The sequence below is a fragment of the Syngnathoides biaculeatus genome, chromosome 12, assembly GCF_019802595.1.
Source record: "Syngnathoides biaculeatus isolate LvHL_M chromosome 12, ASM1980259v1, whole genome shotgun sequence".
Lineage (NCBI taxonomy): Eukaryota > Metazoa > Chordata > Actinopteri > Syngnathiformes > Syngnathidae > Syngnathoides > Syngnathoides biaculeatus.
In genome coordinates, this window is record NC_084651.1 from 12,720,986 (window position 1) to 12,742,185 (window position 21,200).

General features: G+C 41.6%; 2 protein-coding genes across 6 annotated transcripts in view; both read right to left on the reverse strand.

The window, feature by feature from the left end:
* sufu (suppressor of fused homolog (Drosophila)) overlaps positions 1 to 8,911 on the reverse strand; it is a 14,607-nt gene extending 5,696 nt beyond the window's left edge. The window contains exons 1-8 of one of the 3 annotated variants that reach the window (XM_061836689.1): positions 8,553 to 8,911; positions 8,086 to 8,220; positions 7,625 to 7,761; positions 4,078 to 4,220; positions 2,706 to 2,791; positions 2,375 to 2,447; positions 359 to 512; positions 190 to 286 (exon numbers count right to left, since the gene is read on the reverse strand). In XM_061836689.1, coding sequence (XP_061692673.1) covers positions 190 to 286; positions 359 to 512; positions 2,375 to 2,447; positions 2,706 to 2,791; positions 4,078 to 4,220; positions 7,625 to 7,761; positions 8,086 to 8,220; positions 8,553 to 8,701 — 974 coding nt within the window. In that variant the 5' untranslated portion in view covers positions 8,702 to 8,911. Of the gene's footprint in view, positions 1 to 189; positions 287 to 358; positions 516 to 2,374; positions 2,448 to 2,705; positions 2,792 to 4,077; positions 4,221 to 7,624; positions 7,762 to 8,085; positions 8,221 to 8,552 lie in introns of all 3 variants that reach the window. The other 2 variants (XM_061836690.1, XM_061836688.1) reach the window with 2 other exon arrangements.
* A 5,135-nt stretch (positions 8,912 to 14,046) lies between these two features.
* Positions 14,047 to 18,112, reverse strand: mettl18 (methyltransferase 18, RPL3 N3-histidine). 3 transcript variants are annotated; one of them, XM_061837317.1, is made up of 3 exons: positions 17,870 to 18,112; positions 16,444 to 17,021; positions 14,047 to 14,676 (listed from the first exon to the last, which is right to left on the reverse strand). In XM_061837317.1, exons 1-3 carry the CDS (start codon positions 17,969 to 17,971, stop codon positions 14,571 to 14,573), a joined length of 786 nt encoding a protein of 261 aa, XP_061693301.1. In that variant the 5' UTR covers positions 17,972 to 18,112; the 3' UTR covers positions 14,047 to 14,570. The 3 variants fall into 3 exon arrangements, with proteins under 3 accessions (XP_061693301.1, XP_061693302.1, XP_061693299.1); XM_061837318.1 differs by having other exon boundaries at positions 14,542 to 14,676; positions 16,520 to 17,021; XM_061837315.1 differs by lacking the exon at positions 14,047 to 14,676 and having other exon boundaries at positions 14,683 to 17,021.
* Positions 18,113 to 21,200: the final 3,088 nt, after the last annotated feature.

The window sequence follows — 21,200 nt, forward strand, 5'->3', positions numbered from 1 at the left end:
TGACTACAATTTGGGAATCATCATGTCAGTTTTAGTTTTAATCAAAAAATATAACAGAAATGCTATTTCAAATTATTCCCCGGTGTAATTTCATGTGGCCCTCGTAAGACTATTAAAAACTGAAGTCGCCCTTGGTGTTAGAAGTGTGTTCGTGTGTGCGTACTGTAAATATCAACTACAAATACTCACTGAGATCTGTCATGTTTCTGGCTGTTGATGGGGGGCAGTGCTGCCTTGGTGTTGAACTCCAGGCCTTTCCTTAAGGTCTCCCTGATCTGTTCCGTGTCTGTCAATACACACGTCAGCATTAAATGATCCCATCATGCGCTGAGTACACACTCCCAAGAACCGTAAGCACCTTTATCGGAGAGTCTGCGAGGCTGTGAGCCAATGCAGATGGAGCGACTGTCCTCGTCGTCGTCAGGCGGTCGACTCAGGTCGTCCCACACGCATTTGGCGCTCACCCCGCTCAGATTGGAGCCCTCTGTCTCGATGCCGTGGTCCACTCTCTCCTGCTTGGATGAGCAAGACAGACGCAATCATCAACACTAGGCCTGCAATGCGATCACAGCATCAATAGGGGGCGCTTAACACATTCACAAATGAGGCTTGAAAACTCAAAGGTGACACTTTTTCCAAGAAGGGGCCATTTTAGATTTTATGAAGTCATCCCACATTAATTAAGCAATGATCTAACAATTGAAAAAAAGGTTAATAGCATATACTGTTACCATTAGTGGGTTAAATGATTATGGAATGTTTAAAACGCTTCCTCCCACGTTTTGTTTTTTTTGAACATATACAGTGGTACAGTAATCCAGTCACATTTGACGAGCGCTCGCCCGCCTTCGCGCTCACAAATCTGCACAGTCTACCATGAAAAATCACGCGCGTAAAATTTGTTACGAGTAGAAAAAATAGATATTGAAAGACGTCACTTATTTTGTGTAGTCTAGACATTTAATTTACATGGTTATTTTATAAACGTTAACTAAACAAGCCCGCTCCCAAACAATCAGTATTCACCCGGAAATAGGAAGCAAGTTAACCGTACTGAGCATGTCCGGAAGTGATGGCAAACGCGGATGTTCAGAGCTTCTTCACGTACTGCGAGCGCATTTACGTCGAAAGTCATCAACATAATGAGCCATGTCAAAGGAAATTCAACTACACTGGGGTGCTCAATGTGTCGATTGCAAGGCAGTTTTGGTTGATCGTGTGACTGCGTGCCCAAAAAAAAAAAAAGATAAACTATCATGCCCCTCGTCGCTTGATTCAGGTGAGGCCAATACGACAAGCGCACGCACATAAAGGCGCGTTCTTGCAAACCCCCCCCCCCCCCGCTAACTATAATACGTATGACATTGTGATTTACTTTGACTTCATCTAAGTTCTAACGGTCATTTTCCCCATGGCACGCGTTATCTTGAAGTTGAAAGCTTTTCCCCTCTACATACTTTAGGAAGCTATAGCTGTACTGCCAGTTTTCATCAATGGATTGACAATAGATACCACCATAAATTCCGCTAGATTACAACAATAAATCACAATTGCCGACAGGAATGTTTGTTTCAATGTATCGCTAGCTTGTTGCCACTAACGCCGATTTTGTTGGACTACACTTTCAGTATTTTCGAAACGTTGCAGGTAAAGACTGTTCGTGTTTATTCCTTGACAGGCCAGTGCATTTAACTTTTCTTCAGATAAAGTTTGTCTGATCAAGAATTTTTATTGATGAAAAATGTTAAGTACCGTTTTATATCATGTTCCACTAATAGCAGTTGAAATTGGAAATTATCATTTCAGACTTTGAAATTTTAGTTATGCATTTGTTTATTATATTTTTATTTTACAGTTATGTTCTAATGATCCAGTAAATTATTTTAAGGTCTTGCGATTCCAGCCCTAATCACACCCGTAACTTTATCTGCGAGCATGACTGACCACACCCGTCCATTTTTCAAATGTGAGTGACTGGTAATCCCTCGTTTTTTAGTTAATTTGGGACCAGAACCACCCGCGAAAAGTGAAACAACATGAAGTATCAGATAACGTATGTTTGTGTGGAGTGAGTGAGTGTGTCTGGTGAGTGTGGAGTACCAGAACGTTTAAAATATGTAAACAGCATTTGTATTTTGGATATTTTTAGACAAAAAGAGGTATTTAGTTAAATCTTTAATTATAAAACAGTGAATTGGGGAAAACCTCTATACATCACAATAGTGATTAAAAGAGAAAACTTGTACTTGAATGTTGACAATATCCATATCTCAAACTGTGAAATATATTACAAGATACATATTTTGTCCCACCCTTGATTTTTCTATAATACTTAATCAGTTCAACGATTGGTCAGAACGTAATTAAGCCTTACTTGTAGGTGTGGATCAATGTCAAAGATGGTTTCCCCTCTCCTCATGTCTGTGATCAGCCATGGACCGCCAGCTCTGTATATACAAAATCTGTAATTAATTAGCTAAACAAGACACCATTTTTAATCCCAGGGATTTGTTTTTCCACACTTTGGTGTGAAAATAACTTTTTGCTAGTTACAGTGGTTACATTTTATCAACTGTTTTATTGTCAAATTATTTGAATATTTCAAATCACACATTGAATGGCAAAGATAGCCAAAGCACCATATTTTAAAATTCAGTTTTCATCAGAAAATGATGTGTTGTAAGCAGGCCTGAAGTACAACTCACATCCCAACCCCTCGCATCAGTTCCAGGATGCCTTGCCCATTCCACTGCTGTGCTGCCTGCAGCTCCTCTGAACAAACGCCCACAATCTGCAGGTGACAGTACATTTACAAATGATGTGTGCTATGAATCGGCAATATAGCCTTAAAATATTTTTTCCACAGAAAAAAAAAGCAATTTCCCACCTTTGTTTTTGAAAATAACGACATTTAATGACAATATTAACTGTCATTTTCATTTTAACACCTTCAGAATTTCTTCTGCTGCCACCATCATGAGTCACATCATCAATAAAGACTAGTGAGCCCGTTCTAGAAGGATCCATACAAGCCCAAGCCACGACATTACTGTCACAATAAGATTCACAGATGAACTTAAGTGTTTTGGATCATAAACAGATCCTTTGGTACAGGTTAATCTCAGTCTCATCCGTCCATCGAATTTGGTTCCGAAATTTCTGTGGCTCATCTGTTCACTTCTTGATAAAATACAATCTGGCTTTCCAATTCTTCTTGCTGATGAGTGGGTTGGATCCAGTGATCTGACTTGTGCATTTCTTTTCTTGAAATCTTCCAACAATGGATTATGACACCTTGACCCCTGCCCTGTGGAGGTCGGCAGGGATCTCACTGACTTGTACTCGGGTTTTTCTTCCCAGCTCTCACAAATGTTTCTGTCTTCAATTGCTCTTGACACACTTGGCCGACTTATGTCTGTTGCTCAATACAACAGTACCCCCCTCCCCCCACACTATTTCAGGACATTCCAAATTGTTGTATTGGCTATGCCCAAAGCTTGTGCAATAGTGCTGACCAATTATCCCTCTTCTCTCAGCTTTAAAACAGTTTGCTTTTCTCCTCCAGACAGCTCTCTGGTCGTCATCTTTGCTTTATAGCAAATGCAGTTTTCACAGGTGTAACACAAAGCCTAAACCAGCACTGCCTAAAAGGCAAGCACCTGAGCAACCAGAAACACCCCTTTAGTCACACGTTCCAATACTTTTGCTCACTTGAAAAGTGAGTGGGTTCAAACAAGTTGCTGAGTTGTTTAACACGTGGGTGTCAATACCATGAAATAAAAGTTGGAATTTTCAACTCGTCTCATTTATCTTTTGATCGGAAATCCAAACGTCGGCAGTAAACAAAAAAAAACAAAAGGAATTGACCTTGCCATTCCAATCCTGTTAGAAGGGACTTAAGCGACTAAATCCCTCCATTGGCAACACTGGCTGCACTTTTACAAACTAGCACTTTTCTGTTTGCGGTTATGCTGAGTGTAGGCTGTTAAAAAAAGACAAAACAACAAAAATTCTCTCCGACAAACAATTGATAAAATTTAATTTATTGCTGCTATTCTATGAAACATTTGAACAAACCTGCAAGAAGCTGACGGTGCCAAAAGGCGTTTGGATGGGATGCATTTGAGGGTCCTCTGTGAGCAACATATGCTGGATGCGAGACTCGCTGTTGTCGAGGGGATTGTGCCATGATATGTGATCGCCACTACAAAACGTGTTTTCTGTGGGCACAGGAAAAGGTAAATTTATAATCATCCATTCATTTTCCAAGCCGCTTATCCTCATACCATTGTGTGTTAGTTTGGATATGGATAAGGCGAGAGGCTGCGCACCAACTTAAAAAGCACCGTCTCGGCAATGCAAGATTAACAGTAAAGATCTCGTTACAGCTCTGTGCTCATGTGGCTGATACCACCCGCATTGCATCACGTGACTGCCATATTGGACCTCATGCCACTTGGCATGGACACGGTAAATATTGTTTATGTGCGCAGAATCCCAGAGGTCATCTCTCGTGACTGGCCCGTTTTAGTCACATACTATGACGTACTCCGCATTCCTCAAGTCTAGATAGTGCCTACGCCGCTGCCTTTTTGATCAATTTTGCAGCGCCATTAAACATATCATCTGGCCATCTCGGCAGGCCCATTTGGTCTAGCACAGCAGTCGGCAACCCGCGGCTCCAGAGCCTCATGCGGCTCTTTCATCCTTATAATGCGGCTCTGATTGGCTTGGGAAAATAAATTACTAAATTTTTTTTTTTGTATTTAATTGAAGTGTGTTTTATTTGTGTTAGTTTTTATATTATTTTAGTTCTAAATTTGTAGATTATTGTGATCTTGAAATATTAAAATATTAATTAAATTATTTGATATTATTTTTTCGTCGCTCAAAATAGACGTCACACTGCGGAAGCGGGTATACCCACTGAAACGCCGTCTATTTTGAGCGACTTTCAAGCCCGGCAAAGCCAATGGAGAAATGTAAGAAAAGAAAAATATCTCAAGAAAATAGAACATTCAATGATGCCTGGGCAGATTCATTTGCATTTACCTCGGGCGAGAGTGGCCTACCAGTATGCCTAATTTGTGGAGAAAAACTGGCTAACAATAAATGGTCAAATGTCGCAAGACATTTTAACAATACACACAAAGCCTTTGCTGAAAAATATCCACAGGGAGAAGAGAGGAAAAAAGCTGTTTCGGAACTGATGCAGAAGGCTGACCGGACGAAAAATCAATTCAAGAAGTGGGTGAAGTCTGCAAATTCAACTACATATGCAAGCTTTGTGGCCGCTCAGGAAATAGGCAGGCATGGGAAACCGTTCACAGATGGAGAATATATGAAAGAATCATTCCTTAAGATTTCAGAACACTTATTTGCGGACTTTAAAAACAAAGACGAAATTGTGCAGAAAATCAGAGAGATGCCTCTCTCTGCGAAGACTGTCAAAGACAGAACCATAAAAATGGCAGAAAATATCACAAAACAGCAGCGTACTCAATCGCCTGTGATGAGTCCACGTGGATTTCATAAGAAACATGCTGCGGTAAAGTAGTAGTTTTTTTTTTTTTTCAATTTAGATGTGCGGCTCCCAGTGTTTTCTTTTCCGTGGAAACCGGGTTCAAATGGCTCTTTCGGTGTCAAAGGTTGCCGACCGCTGGTCTAGCAGACACTGTTCAACAGTCACCATTATTGTTGTTTTATTCCTTGTTCTGGAAAGGAAATTTAAAAATGAAAATGGAGGAAACTTTTCTCTGTGGTGTCCGACAACAGCCGTAGCGACACCCTCGACTTGGAGAAGAACTGCAGTATATTTTCAAAACTGCACACGCTTGAGTATAAAAGAAAACTGCATGCGGGATAGCCGCGGTGACATCGGCACGGTCGCCTCCCACTTGAGTAAAAACAAGCCTTAACGGGTAAAGAGGACACTGAGAGTAAAGTTGATACCTCATGGTGACAAGAAATGTGTCAATCCACATTCACGTTAGCTTGGTAGGTAGCATGAAACCAGTTTAGATTCGCTGTGAGGTACTATAAATGCATGTGTGTTTGGTGGCTGGGAAATCAGCTCAGATGCCAGGCCCACCCTTGAGCAAATTGATCCCAGCTGCAGGGCTGAGAGATGCGCATACTGTGGAGAACGGGCTTCTCTCAGAATTGATCAAAAAGTCTTTCACTCTGTCTCTAAGTTCACTTCTCTAATATTTACATTTGACTGGACAAATACTTAACAACTGTAAGTCCCAAAAACAGACCTGGGCAAAAAAATAATAAAAAAATGTATAAGTATACATAACTGTGACCCTATAATGCAAGAAACAAATCGACTAAAACTATACTGAAATACGGTCTAACAAGCCATACTAAAATAGAAACTAACAAACGTGAGCTAACTTGCCTCACCATAGCAACCACTGAAAGAAAGCTCAGTTCAGTGCATTTATTTAGTTTGGGTTGGTGAAAATCACAATCAGAAGCAGCTTTATTGGCCACGTGTGTAACGACACACAAGGAATTTGTCTCCGGCAGTCGATGTCGCCCTGGTACGACAAAGACACCGTAGGTGCTATCTGGCTATCCATCCATCCATTTTCTTAGCCCCTTATCCTCACAAGGGTCGCGGGAGTGCTGGAACGTATTCCAGCTGTCAATGGGCAGGAAGCGGGGTACACCCTGAACTGGTTGCCAGCCAATTGCAGAGCACATAGAGACAAACAGTCCCCCTCACAATCACACCTAGGGGCAATTTAGAGTGTCCGATTAATTTGGCATGTTTTTGGGATGTGGGGGGAAACCGGAGTGGCCGGAAGAAACGCACGCAGGCACGGGGAGAACATGCAAACTCCACAAAGGCGAACCCTGGGAACTCAGCCAACACTTTCCAGGTGAGCCAATGTGGTGCCCGCTATGTGGCTAAGGACATAAAAATTGGCACTGTGATAGCTTTATATACTTACAATTGACTATGTGAGGTCTTTAATAACATCACATGACGTTTGATTGCTATTACAGTGAAAACTGTTTTTTTTTTTTTTTTTTTTTTTACATGTATGACAGTCAAGGATGTTTCTTAAATGTTACTTGCCTGTATAGTTAATAAAATGTTAACAACATAACACTAATTATTTCACTTTCCATTGCTTTGAATGGGAAACTTTTTTAATGTAAAAAAAAACTGTCCTGACACAATGTTTGACCTTAAACATTACACTACATTCAATAATAAATAGGTTACAAACACACTGACAGTCAATGAAAGTACAGAAAATGTAAAATTACACTTCCTATTGGCAGTTCCATTTCCAACAGATTCAACCAGATACTATGGAAAACCGAAACAGGCACTCTTACTCATACACATTTGGATGAAATAGAGACTACAATTACAAAGAGCAGATTCTTAACATTTGGCAAAAGGTGACATGGCAACAGCGGTCAAAAGGAGGCAGTCAAATAAAAACCACTGCTGATAAGAACTTACCTAACTACAGCCGAGCTAAGACAATGAAGAATACCAAATAAGGAGAATGTGACCGAAAAGTTGAACAATTTAAAATTCTTGCATCATATTAATTATGCCTCATTGTAGGTTCGCTCATCAGTGTGCTTTGCTTCTCACCTGACTGGAAAACGTAGCGAGCCAAGCCTTGCATGAGTTCAGCGGGCCAAGTCGGTGGGGCCGTCTCCCCCATCTCTCTCTTCAGCCTAAAGGTGAGCTCAAAGCCAAAGCCGCTGGCTTTGTCTATTCCTGTAACTCTGACCCAAACACACACGGTGAGATGCCAAAAAACAGTCATCCTTCCTTGTGCAGGAGTTTTGACAGAGGCACAATGCCCATAAAACTAAACAGCTTGAGGTTAGATCATGAGGAATATGATAATTATCAAGAGGGTAAAGGTGTTGAAGTGGAGGTCTCTGGTATGGTAGAAATGTGGCTCGGTGCATGAACAGATGATAGATAACATCTTCATCCAACATGGAAAATAATTTATGATCTTAATCATTCCAATGGATCTCCAAAGTTACAAGCCAAGTTGGCATAAATCAAAATAGCAAACCAAACGGTACTTTACTACTTACTCGTGCACCCTGTTGTCTCCATACAGGTCGCTTAGTCCAAAACTGACATAGTGCCAATGCTCCTGGACGTCCTGAGCTGGACAACCCATATTTCGATACATACTAATGTAGTCTAACGGGTCTGGACCACCTAACCTACACAAAACAACAACAAAGAGAGAGACAAAAAAAAAAAACGAATGACCCACTGTATCACACACTGCTCCGGCCAGCTTTTCACTTTCACTACAAAGGGGAGCAACATATATGGTGATACAAACGGCGTGGACAAACAAGGAACATAGAACTTTGTATGTTGAAAATGTTCTTGTTAGGGCTACGTGAAACTGTAAAGTCCTACGCTATGAAACTGCTCACGACGAGTGTGTAGGCGAAGTTAGCTTCGATGCTAACTATCTTCATTTACAATCACTACACAAAGTTCAAACTGAGTAAACAAATGAGCAAAAGGTAAAGTGTTGACATACCAATATTTTACAATGGCTGTAACTTGAAGCGGGTTTGCCTGATCGGGATAAAGTCGCCGACATTCCCCATAGATAGCCTGCAGTCCTGGGGGAACCAGCGACGAGACCCCGTGCGCTTGGGCACCACTGCTAGGCCGTACTTCATCCATGCCACCGCCTCGAAACGAGCCCCAATTAACTGCAAACCACAACGGGGGTGCTTCTGTTGTCAGCGGACCACCTGTCCCGGCGGAAATCCGTTCAACTAAACCATAAACTTCACGTAAGCACAGCTATCGACCGAAATTGAACCGTTGCGCTTCGCCCAGATGGGGCCCAGGCCTGTTCGGCCTCCTCTCCAAGAACGCTACCGATTGGTCAGGAGTGCATCGTGACGTCATTGACCGACGTCGTTATTAACCAATGAAGACACATTTTACATCTACATTCATAAAAAAAATGTAATAATAATGCTCATGAATTCTTCTAAGGGCACGGTGGTAAAGTGTTGGCCTCACAGTTCTGACGTCCCGGGTTCTATCCTCAGACCTCAGAACTGTGAGGCCAACACTTTACCAGCTGATCCACCGTTCCGTTTACCAAGATCTATCTATCTATCTATCTATCTATCTATCTATCTATCTATCTATCTATCTATCTATCTATCTATCTATCTATCTATCTATCTATCTATCTATCTATCTATCTATCTATCTATCTATCTATCTATCTATCTATCTATCTATCTATCTAGCAGTACGGTGGGCTCAGCTGTTAAAGCATTGGCCTCAGAGTTGTGAGGACCCGGGTTTGATCCCGGCCCCACCTGTGTGGAGTTTGCATGTTCTCCCCTGCCTGTGTGGAGTTTCCTCCGGGTACTCCGGTTTCCTCCCACATCCCAAAAACGTGCAACGTTAATTGGACACTCTAAATTGCCCCTAGGTGTGATTGTGAGTGCGGCCGTGTGTCTCGGTGTGCCCTGCGATTGGCCGGCGACCAATTCAGGGTGTACCCCGCCTCCTGCTCGTAGACAGCTGGGATAGGCTCCAGCACACCCGTGACCCTTGTGAGGATAAGCGGCTAATAAAATGGATGGATGGATGGAATTCTTCTACTACTTTTATGTATTTGTTTATTTTGGGGGGTGTTGTTGTCTAACACCTACTGTGTACTTTTGAGATTTTCAAGTTAATTTGAATAAAGTAGCATAGTCGCAAAGTGGTTAGCCCATTTAACTCATCTCTAAGATTTGGGGTTCAAGTCTAGGTTTTTCTTTCAAACTCCCAAAACATCCATGTTAGGCCTATTGGTGACGATAAATTGTACATTGTCTGAGTAGTTGTTTCTAGTTTGCTGTTGGGCGGGCACTAAAGAGTGGTCGAAGACTAGCCGTAAGAGTCAGTTGAATCAACTCCAATTCACTCGCGACATTAACGAGGATACAATATAAGCGTACACAAAGTGGATGGATGGATATTTCATGCTGACTGATGGAGAATTTTTCTGATTCAGTCCAGCGTTTTAGCTGCCACCTCTTATAGACAATAAATACGTGTGGTTACCATGTCATTATTATTTAATTATGTGACATACTTTATTATGGATGATCTGCGAATCGAGTATTAGGAATATTATCATGGAAGGGAAGAGCCAGGTATTTATCTAAACATCCACATACTGTGAGAGCAACAAGTTTCCTTTGAAAGTTTGGCCAAAAGTCCCTTCACTAACTCAGTGGGTGTCGTGTGTTTATAATCTGGATGGATACCGAACACATTGACAATTGCGCAAAGTAAGAATGTAGAATGGTTTCATCTTTCAATGTAAAATCCTTTGTGAACCAAATAACTTTGAAATAGTTCATGCAAATTTCACAAAGGAGAAACACAAACAGAGCACGTGATACAATTTATTTAGTTTTGACATCAGTATACAGTACAATAGATTCAACTGTATTTCTAGCCCAAGAGGGTACTTCTATTGTGGATTTCCATTTTTTGGTGCCATGTAGTTGTCAGTGCCATGCCAAAAGAACTGAGCCCATAGATGATACGTGAAGATGCCCCCATCTATGGAATTCAGTTCTCATAGTGGAGCACTTTCGAAAATGACGTCTTCGTACATTAAACTACTTTCAAGGTTACTATACAGAGGCTGTAACAAGATCAGTAGTGAAGGTTGTTATACATAATAGAGGTAGTATAACAACAAATACATTGTAAAAAAAACAAAAACAAAAAAAAAACATTTAAGATGATTGGCTCATGACCAGTCCAGGATGCCCAACGTTAGCCGGCGGGGTGACCGCAACTCACCTATGATCCTGATGAGGATAAGTGGTATAAGAAATGAGTTGATGCATGGACATTTTACCAGTACAGTTGTCCATCCATCCATCCATTGTCCTTTCCGATTATCCTCGTTGGGATGGTGGGTGAGCTGGAGCTGACCGCAGCTGATTTTAGGTGAGAGGAGGGGTACACCATGGACTGATTTCCAGACGAATTTCGACAAACAACCATACACACGTAACAAAAAAAAAATAAATTTAGTCTTCAATGTACTTAAGAATCATGTTTTTAGAATGCTGGTGGATGCCAAAGTACTATGAGAAAACACACGGACCTCATAAGGAAGGGCCGGAGTCTGCACTCGAACCCTCAACCTCAGAGCTGTCAGGCAGATGTGCTACCCTATAATCCACTGAGCCACTCCATATTGTCATGTGGAATTGAATATTGAAAATGATCACGCAGACTTCTGTTCGTCAGTAACAGTAGGTCAGGGTTTCCTCAACATTTTTACTTCAAGACCTAAATTAAGGAAATACGCCTCCTTTCTTGCATCCAAAGTTACCAAATTATATCATATATTGCTTAAGTTGTACATAAACTCATGACTTTTTTTTTTTTTGGAACAGGGATTGAAAATCACATAGCCAATACGATGAGTGCCGGATAGATTATCAATAAAAAGTTTATAGCAGCCTAATAAAACTTCCTGAATCGATTAACCTGTTACTCAAATGTGGCAAATAAATGAAAATAAATGATAAATGAAGTTGTATAGCGGCCCTTGCATTACATTACCCGGCCGCACTGTCATTTTAGACCTCAAACGAAAGCGAGACCAAACTACAAAAGGCACTGAGTGTGGTGAGGTCAAATGAGGAACCTTTTCTCTCGTTATTCCTTGAAATGGTTCACGAGTAGAGAAAAGGCTGATAGCACTCTGGCCAAAGATGTGACTCACCAGTTGCGAGGGGCTCACTCTTAAAAAAAGCTTCAGCACTGGAATTAAAACACAATAAGGAAATTTTAAGTCTAGAAACAGCGGCGTGGCGGCTCCTCCGTTCCTCTCCATTCATTGACCTGATTGGCTGCAGAGTGATATACAGTTCCTGGTCAGATAAGCTGTATTTTAAAACAAAGATACACGACGTCTATGCAATATAGGAAAGGCCACACCTGAGCATGCCTGGAAAACGACAGCTATTCTTCAGAAGAAGTGAATAACAACCGGTTAAACAGCCTAAATCCTCCGTGTCAACGCAGTCATTGTGATAAAGTTCGGGTCAATTACTGTAAATCCCTTCAATATATATATATAGATTTTTTTTTTTTGCCCATTTAAAATGCCTACGGTTTAATTTTGTAATAATACTTGCCTCTCTCGATCAAGCATTATACCATTGTCTTGGATAGACGACAACAAAAAAAAAGTAGAAGAAGGAAAAACGTGAATATTTTAGTGCTCAATGTGATCTGCTCCCCCACCCCCAAAAAAAAATTTTTTTTTAAAACATTTTAAAATAAATTACGGCAAAGCCCTCTCTGCTCCGTCTGCTCCGTGTCCCAGTGTAAAATGTCCAAGTGTGAACATCCTGGCCCGACTTTAAATAGCCCCCATCATTCACATCAGCCGCCGGCTTTTACCTTTCTCGATCCCGCCCTCCTCGCAATCGGTTATTCACGCACTGCCTCCGTTCGGTAAACTCGCAAGTCACTTCCCAGTAAGAAGGAAACAGTGGGAGTCAAAAGCACGCCCCCACACCGTGAATCAGCACGTAATAGTTTCTGAGGAAAACCAGAGGACTGCTCACCCCCCCTCACCGGTTCTCAAAGAAGAGGAACGGCTGAGGGGCTGCGACGACCGCTGGAGTCAGGAATTCCCCCTCCAGGCTTGCGTACAGCTGTTGGCGTGACGCAACCGTGACGAAGCCCGACGTATGCAAACAGAAACTCGAAACTCGTGTCCTCACTGTGGCCATTTGGAAATGATAGCAGCCGATCGTGGTCGTATGTTATATTTTAGGTGAGGCGTGAAAGTTTTTTTTTTTTTTTTTTCCACGGCACTTAGGGACCGGCATAGGATTGATTGTTTTGCAATGATGAGTTGGAACACTTCAAGTTAAATTGATATTCCGACCGGCAGAGGCGCTGTTGAGTCAGTCTGCATCGGGTGCTATGGGAAAAAGAGGGCATTTAGGTGTGTTTCAGGGTTTTTTTTTCCAGGTACAGCAAATGCGTTAGTTGTCAGGCGGACTACGAGTCATGACAATGTAAAATAATACCATTAAAAAAATATGTGGGAAGATTCTGCCTCACAGTTATGGGGGTCGACGTTTGAAACTTAGATCTGAGCTTCGTGTGTTTTCTTTCAGGGCTCCAACTTCTGCCTCCGGTCTAAAGAATAAATCAATAAAAAAAATCTTGGTAAGTAGCACGATGGATCAACCAGGAAAGCGTCGGCCTCACAGTTCTGAGCACCCGGGTCCGAACCCGGCCCCCGCCTGTGTGGACTTTGCATGTTCTCTGCACCCCTGCGTGGGTTTTCTCCAGGCACTCCGATTTCCTCCCACATTCCAAAAACAGGCAACTTTAATTGGATAGTCTAAAATTGCCCCTAGGTGTGATTGTGAGTGTGGAAATATGTCTCTATGTGTCCTGGCAACCAGCTCAGGGTGTACCCCGCCTCCTGTCCGTTGACAGCTGGAATAGGCCCCATCACTCCCCGCAAGCCATAAAAGCAGGGCAGGAAGAGGGGATTTTTACCCTCAGTACAATTTTACCTTGGGATACAAGTAAACGATTTTTTTTTTCCCTGTTATTGACAATCAGAAGAATATTTGCTTTGTTGATGACATCAGCTATGGAAAAGTTGAGTTTCATCTATTTATACCTCTGCTTTGGCACAACTCCAGCAGCATGATTGCTCAATGTGATAGTGACGTGGAAAACGGGTTCAGAACCCCCAACAAAAAAGAACTGATCCACAGTCAAAAACCCATCCCTAAATCCTGGAAATGTGACTCGAGTAGTCAAGTAAGAGAATCTGGTAATTATCTTCCAGCGCCTTTTACACAGAACCCAGCAAACTGGGTCATTCCTCAACAGCGTGTACTTCCACACCGTGACACAGCGTTTTGCAACTAACTAACTTATCGGACTGCTATGATTGCTTTTAACACAACAAGGTGAGAGAGCTCTGCATATGTTGTCAAACTGATCAGTTTATATCTTTAACACAAATGATGCATATACATAGAAACATACAGAAATGTGAACTGAACAAAGTTACCTAACTGGAGAGGATTTTCAAGTCCTAAAAACATTTCCTCTTGCCTACAAACAAGACCAGTCTTGATACATATTTCCAAACAATCGGCCTTAACAGGTTACTTCACCGCATTTCCCCGATGTCTGCTTTGCATTTTTTCCAGGACGTGGCCGCCATTGGCATGTGTCACATCTTGCGGCTTCAAAACAAACCGCACCCAAGAATAGGTATTTTTTTTTTCATTATTAAAAACTTTTTTCTTTTTTTTTCCCCCGCATGGGCAGATGACGAAAAGCAGAGGTGCCTCGCCAGAATGAGTCTTACAGAGACCCCACAGAGACCGACCACTGACGTACCGTGACGCCCGAATCCGCTTTCAAGCTACATCCTCGGGCGGCCGGGATAAATTGCAATTGACATTTCGTGTCGGACTTCAGAAACAAGCCCGGCTTTCATGCCGCTGTTTGAACACGGGGGAAATCACTCGCAAAGGTCACTGAGCCCATTTCCTTTTCTCTCCTCGCGGTGCGTCGAAATAGACCTGGAACAGTCCGCTTTCAACTGCTCCTCACTTACTGGAACACATCTATATAGGGAGGAAGTATGATAAAAAAAAAAAAGTAACCATGTTGACTCAGGGATGAGACACAATTTGCTTATCAACACACACAGCATACTTGTCAGTCCATTAATTTTCATCCTTTCAAAAATATATGTAAAATTCATAACAGATGTCATGCACTTGCCACTATTTTTGCTGGATTTACTTATTTAAAATTAGACGTATGACAGGTATAGGTGAGGCTCATTGTGGGTTTGAAACTTCAAGATGATCCATATCACTATCGTCAGTCGTGGAAGGTCACAGCTCCTCACATGGTCATGATTACTTGCACAACTTACTGTCAAGTAAGTGCCACATTAAAGATAGTCATTTGCGGCATACTCCGCCGTCCGAAAATTTGGGGTCAGCCAGACAATTTCATGTTGTTCATTCAAACACACGATTGTATTTATAGCCACACAGTTTCGAAAATTGGAGGGTCACTTACAAAAAGTCCTTATTACTGGATGAAAATCATTACTTTTCTCTCTTTTTTTTTTTTTTAACTACATTGATGATGCCAAGACAATGGGTAACCAACCTTCTCGAAACTGAAAGCAACTTCATGGGTGCTGATTATTGCTAACGGCGACCAATTTTTTTATATACAGTTCTGTACCGACTAATTTTCTTGAATCATTCATAAGGATAGCCGTATTTGCAAAGACACCGATTGTTAATGATTTAACAAAGTGGGAATAAGATACAGTAAATAACATTGAACACTACTCTTGTAAATAGGCAGCACGGTGGAGCAGCTGGTAAAGCGTTGGCCTCACAGTTCTGAGGACCTAAGTTCAATCCCATGTTTGGAGTTTGCATGTTCTCCTCCGTGCCTGGGTGGGTTTTCTCTGGGCACTCCGGTTTCCTCCCACATCCCAAAAACATGCATTAATTGGACACTCTAAAATTGGCCTGCGATTGGCTGGCAACCAATTCAGGGTGTAGCCCGCCTCCTGCCCGTTGACAGCTGGGATAGGCTCCCAGCACTCCCCGCGACCCCCGTGAGGATAAGCAGCAAAAGAAAATGGATGGATTAACTACTCTTATAAATATCTGAAACTGATTACCATATTTTCCGCACCGCATTATAAGGCGCACCTTCAATGAATGGCCTATTTAAAGACGTTTTTCCATATATAAGCCGCATAGAATAGACGCTACAGTAGAGGCTGGGGTTACGTTATGCATCCATTAGATGGAGTTGCAATACAGACTCAATATTGATCCGTCCGCTTTTGAGAAAATTAAAGGCTTTAAGGTGCGCCTTGTAGTGCGGAAAATACGGTACATTTCAGATGGTCATTTCTGCAACATTCCATCAGTCACAATTTCTAATCACTCCTGATCTATAAACTTGTGAACAATAGTAATTCGTATTTCTTTTACGGTGAAGTAGTTTATTAACCCTTGAGCTAGTGCTATGTTTTTTTAAAACGCAGGACAACAACATGTCTCTGAAGTCCATCTTTGCTCTCCCACAGGTGATTGACTGTGAAAACCCCCCTCTGTGCCACAAAAGCCTCAAACAGGTGCAGACCGCCACCCACGCCAAAGTAGTGGGCCTTGGTGGCCACGTAGACATGTCCGTGCGGTGCCAAAAGTTTGTGGAGGGTGTCATGTAGCGCGGGATAATAAGCCGTGTTGTAAATCGTCTCTGAAGTCATGATAATGTCGTATTTCAATGGAGCGGCCTGACTCGAGGCCAAAGTAAGAAAAGTGCGCCAGTCGCCAGAGAAGAACTGGCACCTTGGCAGTAACGCATCCCTTCTGGCATATTTTGGGTTTACTTCACAATCTTCTTCCTTGTCAGATGTTCCTTTACCCTTTCTTTTTCCGTCGTCGTCATTATCACTGTCATCATCTTGGCAATTGAGAAGAACATTAGACACAGTGAGCTGCTCAATCACTGTACTGTTGTAGTCTTGGAAATGGACTTTCCTGGCTCCTCCTTTCAAGGACAAAATCCCCAAGAGCCCGGCGCCACAGCCGAGATCCAAGACGGCCTTGCCACCGAACGTCTCGCCTTCCCTCTCGATTACCTCTAGGAGGTCGTATGTGCACTCCCACACCTTCAGCCCGCCCTCGTAGACTCCCGAGATTAGGTCAGACCTCTGCTCGGCCGTGCGGGACAGAACGTTCTCTGCGTCCTCCCTCTCGCGGACTGTCTTCTCGAAAACAGTCTCATTGAGGAAGTGCAGGGGAGGAAGAGTGCCGATGTTGAGGGTTTCACAGATGGCGTCATCGAGGAGGTGCAGAGGATTAGAAGGTGGAAAGTGCTCTTTGGCCTCTTTTACTGCTACTGCTGAGTTGCCAGTGTCATTCGCCTGAAAATTGAAAGCAGTAATTCACTATTGTGGATTTAGTTACAATACATGAAAGTCTCGTTTGCAAAGCAATCCTGTAAAATTGTAGAAAGAAAAAGACAGACTCATTACTACTCATGCATAAATTATCTTCCCTAGACACAAAAGAGTGATCAAAAATACGGTAACAGCCTTGTCACATTACATAATATGAACATTTTTTCCCATTATCCTTTAATCTGATATTTTTTAATTGACTATTATTATAATTATGAGTACCGTTGAAATGGAAGAATAAATGTTTTGATCACTTAAGGGTGAATAATACCATTACAAATTGTCCATGTGTATAAACGAATGACAAGAGCACAGTCAGCACGTCATGTGTTGATGATTTGTCAGCCAGTCAGAATTTTTTTTTAAATCCCTCATGATGAAAATAATACTTGTCAGCATTACAGTAAAATATCTCACTTCATATCAACTATTCAATCATTTGATGATTATCACGAGTCGCTGACAGTCAATTTATTAGAGGGGCCTGGAGAGTCTGTTGCATGTTGCTGACTGTGAGTGGACGCTCTCTAGTGGATGACAATTTAAATTGTGGATCTAAATATACATGGCCGGATACAGGAAAGCCATCTGCAAAAAAGCAATTTCTTAGTTTGGATTTACTTAACATTCACAAGTCTAATAGACTTCAATTACAGGTCAACCCCCACACCTTTGAACTAAAATGTGAATTACAAGCGCAGACTGTATTGTGAGAATAAGAGCCTAATTTCTTCCACCTGGAAGCACACTTTTACGATACCAGTCAATCATATGCGAACAAACTTTTAAAAATTAGTTTTGACTTTACTTACGGGTTTGGAAACAATGCCAATCTTGTCGTTCAACGGTGCATTCCCTTCCACGTCGTCCGGATTTGTAGCTGCATTCACGTCGAAATTAAAACAAAACGACATTTTTGACAAAGTTGAATTTGGTCGAGAAAAGCTATCTTGTTTGCAGCCACGAAACTAGCTAGCGGCACGTCGAGCGAAAGCTTGGATCCGCGCCTGCGTCGGTTCGTCAATTCCCAGAATTCCCTGAATTAATGGGGACAAATCCTGACTACTTAACGGGAAATTGTAAAATGAGTCGTTCCGCAATTTATATAATATTTCGGTTGTATATTCATACATAAAGTGTAATATGAAGCCGCTTGTGTTGAAAACAGGCCAACGAGACAGTTCATCTGGACTACAACGACCATAATGCTTTTCACCACGGTCGCCTCACTCACGCGCATGCGCACTAACTCGAGGCTCAAGCCCAACTGTCACAGTGGCTATTCTGGATCTAACGACCCGTCGCTTTTTATATCAATATAACACTGATTTTGTCGCACCTTTTGAAAATGCCGACTAGGGGATGTATTTCACCAGGTTTTTCATTCATACGAAAGTGAGTACTCCTGCACACAAAAAATGCCACTTGCGAGACTTCACGACGGACACCCATTTATTCCACAACACAAGAATGACATCCATAAAGAGGCCAGAGAGGGATTTGGGTGCCGTCTATTTACTGTAAAATGTCTCCGGTAATGGCTTAGAAAGAAAGTGTACATTGGCTAAACGGGACAAGAGCCAAGCTGACCGCTTCCTAGTTGTCATTGCGAATGTATACGACAATAGTGTATTTTCACTATGCAAATGTCGGTTGTCAGTTATCCTTCCGGGCAATTCTGCACATAAAACCGTAAAAGCCTACGACCTCGCCCTGTTTGGAATGCTGTTTAACATGATTATGTCTTTGTCAGACTTTTGTTTATGTCATTAATAACCTCACCCTACCACTGCCATATTTCATTTGCTCATTTAAACCAGTGCTTATCAAACGTTTTACTCCAATTACCGCTTTAAAAATACTTGATACTTGATACTTTAGTCAGCATACCGACTAACATTAAAATACAGTGCCTCAGTAGGTCTAAGTGTTCATTCAAATCAGGTAGAGGTTTTATTCCTAAAGGTACAATATATCTAACATTATTTTAAACCACTGTAACATTAGCAGGACTGAACTATAACGTAAAAAAATTACTTGAAATATTTCATTTAAAATGGCTTGCACATTAAGCCATCCATTTAAGAACCTGACGAGGGTTTTCGGGATTTCTTGATCGCAGATTCTTGATCGCAGATAGAAACAAACAAACATTTGCACTCACATTCACATCAATGGGCAATTTAGAGGTTGCACATTAATATTTGTTGAAAACAAAGAGTTCTAAGAGATTGACTGCAAATATGTGGAACACTGAAATACAACGGAACAAATGTACTGTACTGGATTAAAACACTATGCACAGTTTGAAATTCTAGTTCAGTAATGCTTGTACCATACTTTGCAAACCACTGATTTAAACCATGTTTGGCAAACTTGACTTGAATAGAGCATGTCACATAATCACTCAGCAGGAGTTCAACCAAAATACCAAACAAAACAGGTTAACAAACCCCCCCCACCCATTAAATAATAATAATGAAAAAATAATGTGGAATGGAGTTGATGATCAGTCAGTTGTAAGAACGTTGTTCTGTCTTATTGATGTTAGTTTAGATTCAATTTCAAGAGTATTTTGAAAGTATTTTGAAGATGCTTCTTTGGGTTTAAAGGGATTAGTTGACATTGTTTTGAAAATCCACTCTATGTCAGTGGCTTTGATGGGAGTGTCTGTCTGGCAGTTTATTTAAGACACTTTTCAACTGGTCTCAACTTGAAAGCTGTTAAAAAATGTATTAACTATACTGTGCATACAACGTTTTAAGTATTTTAATCTCAATGGTTTGACCCATACACAGCCTAGGGTTGGGAGATATGGCCTTATTTTGTTTTCTACAAACACCTAATTTTAATCATTTTTTATTTGCCTTTGCTTGTAGAAAAAGCAAATAACAAATGACATGGACTTATTTAAAACAATTATTTTTTTTCCAATTTTGCTTTGTTTCTCCTCATATTAAAAACATAACTGGAAACCATCATTTTCATCTTTGATGCTCATACTTAAGGTCAAGGTTTTCAACATGTTGACAAATCCCTGGAAAAAATCAGCAATATCCAGCCTGATTGACTGATTTCACTCCAGTGCTCCTTGTGATCACACTTTACACCGATGTGATCAGCCTGATTGGTATTAGCCAATAATTAGCATTTTATGCTGATCGTCTTAAATGTCATAATTCACCTGAGCCAATCAATGATGCTATTGATTGGCTCTGGAAAAGACATTTACTCGGTGTCGCCATCGTGTACAGTATGTTTGAATCCAAAAGATTGTTTATATTTAGCCTTGTCACGTGTCTTTTGATGTAACACTGTAAATATCTCACTTGCAATAAAATTTTTTACAAAAATAAAAGATACATATTGTCTGTCTCAGATGTCTAAGAGAGATAATATGTAATGCGTGGATCAGACTACAAGACAAATTCAGCCGTTCACGATTGCACCATTTCAGATTCCGATACCACATCATCCTGTTTTTTACGATCATTGGGGTTAAATCCATCCATCCATCCATCCATCCATCCATCCATCCATCCATCCATCCATCCATCCATTTTGTTAGCCGCTTATCCTCATGAGGTTCACTGGGAGTGCTGGAGCCTATCCCAGCTGTCATCGGGCAGGAAGCGGGGTACACCCTGAACTGGTTGCCAGCCAATCGCAGGGCTCACAGAGACAAACAGCCGCACTCACAATCACACCTAAGGAGTGTCCAATTAATGTTTCATGTTTTTGGAATATGGGAGGAAACCGGAGTGCCCGGAGAAAACCCATGCAGGCACGGGGAGAACATGCAAACTCCACACAGGGAGGGCTGGGATCAAACCCGAGGTCCTCAGAACTGTGAGGCCAACGCTCTATCAGCTGACCAACTGTGCCGCCCTGGTTAAATCTAATAATAATAATAAAATAGAAAAGCTAAATCAAACAGAACTAAATCTCCACAAAATCATCTCCGGTTTATTTTTGGGTGTTTCTTTCGTACAGGTGATTGCCTGTTACAAGTGCAGGATGCGGTGGTGGTGTCCCTCCTCTCTCGTGCACTTGATGCGTTGCATGCTATTACGGCTGTGTCCCAGGAGACGGGGATGCCGGCTGCCTCTGTGGATGTCGAAAACCCACGCCTACCTGAAACTG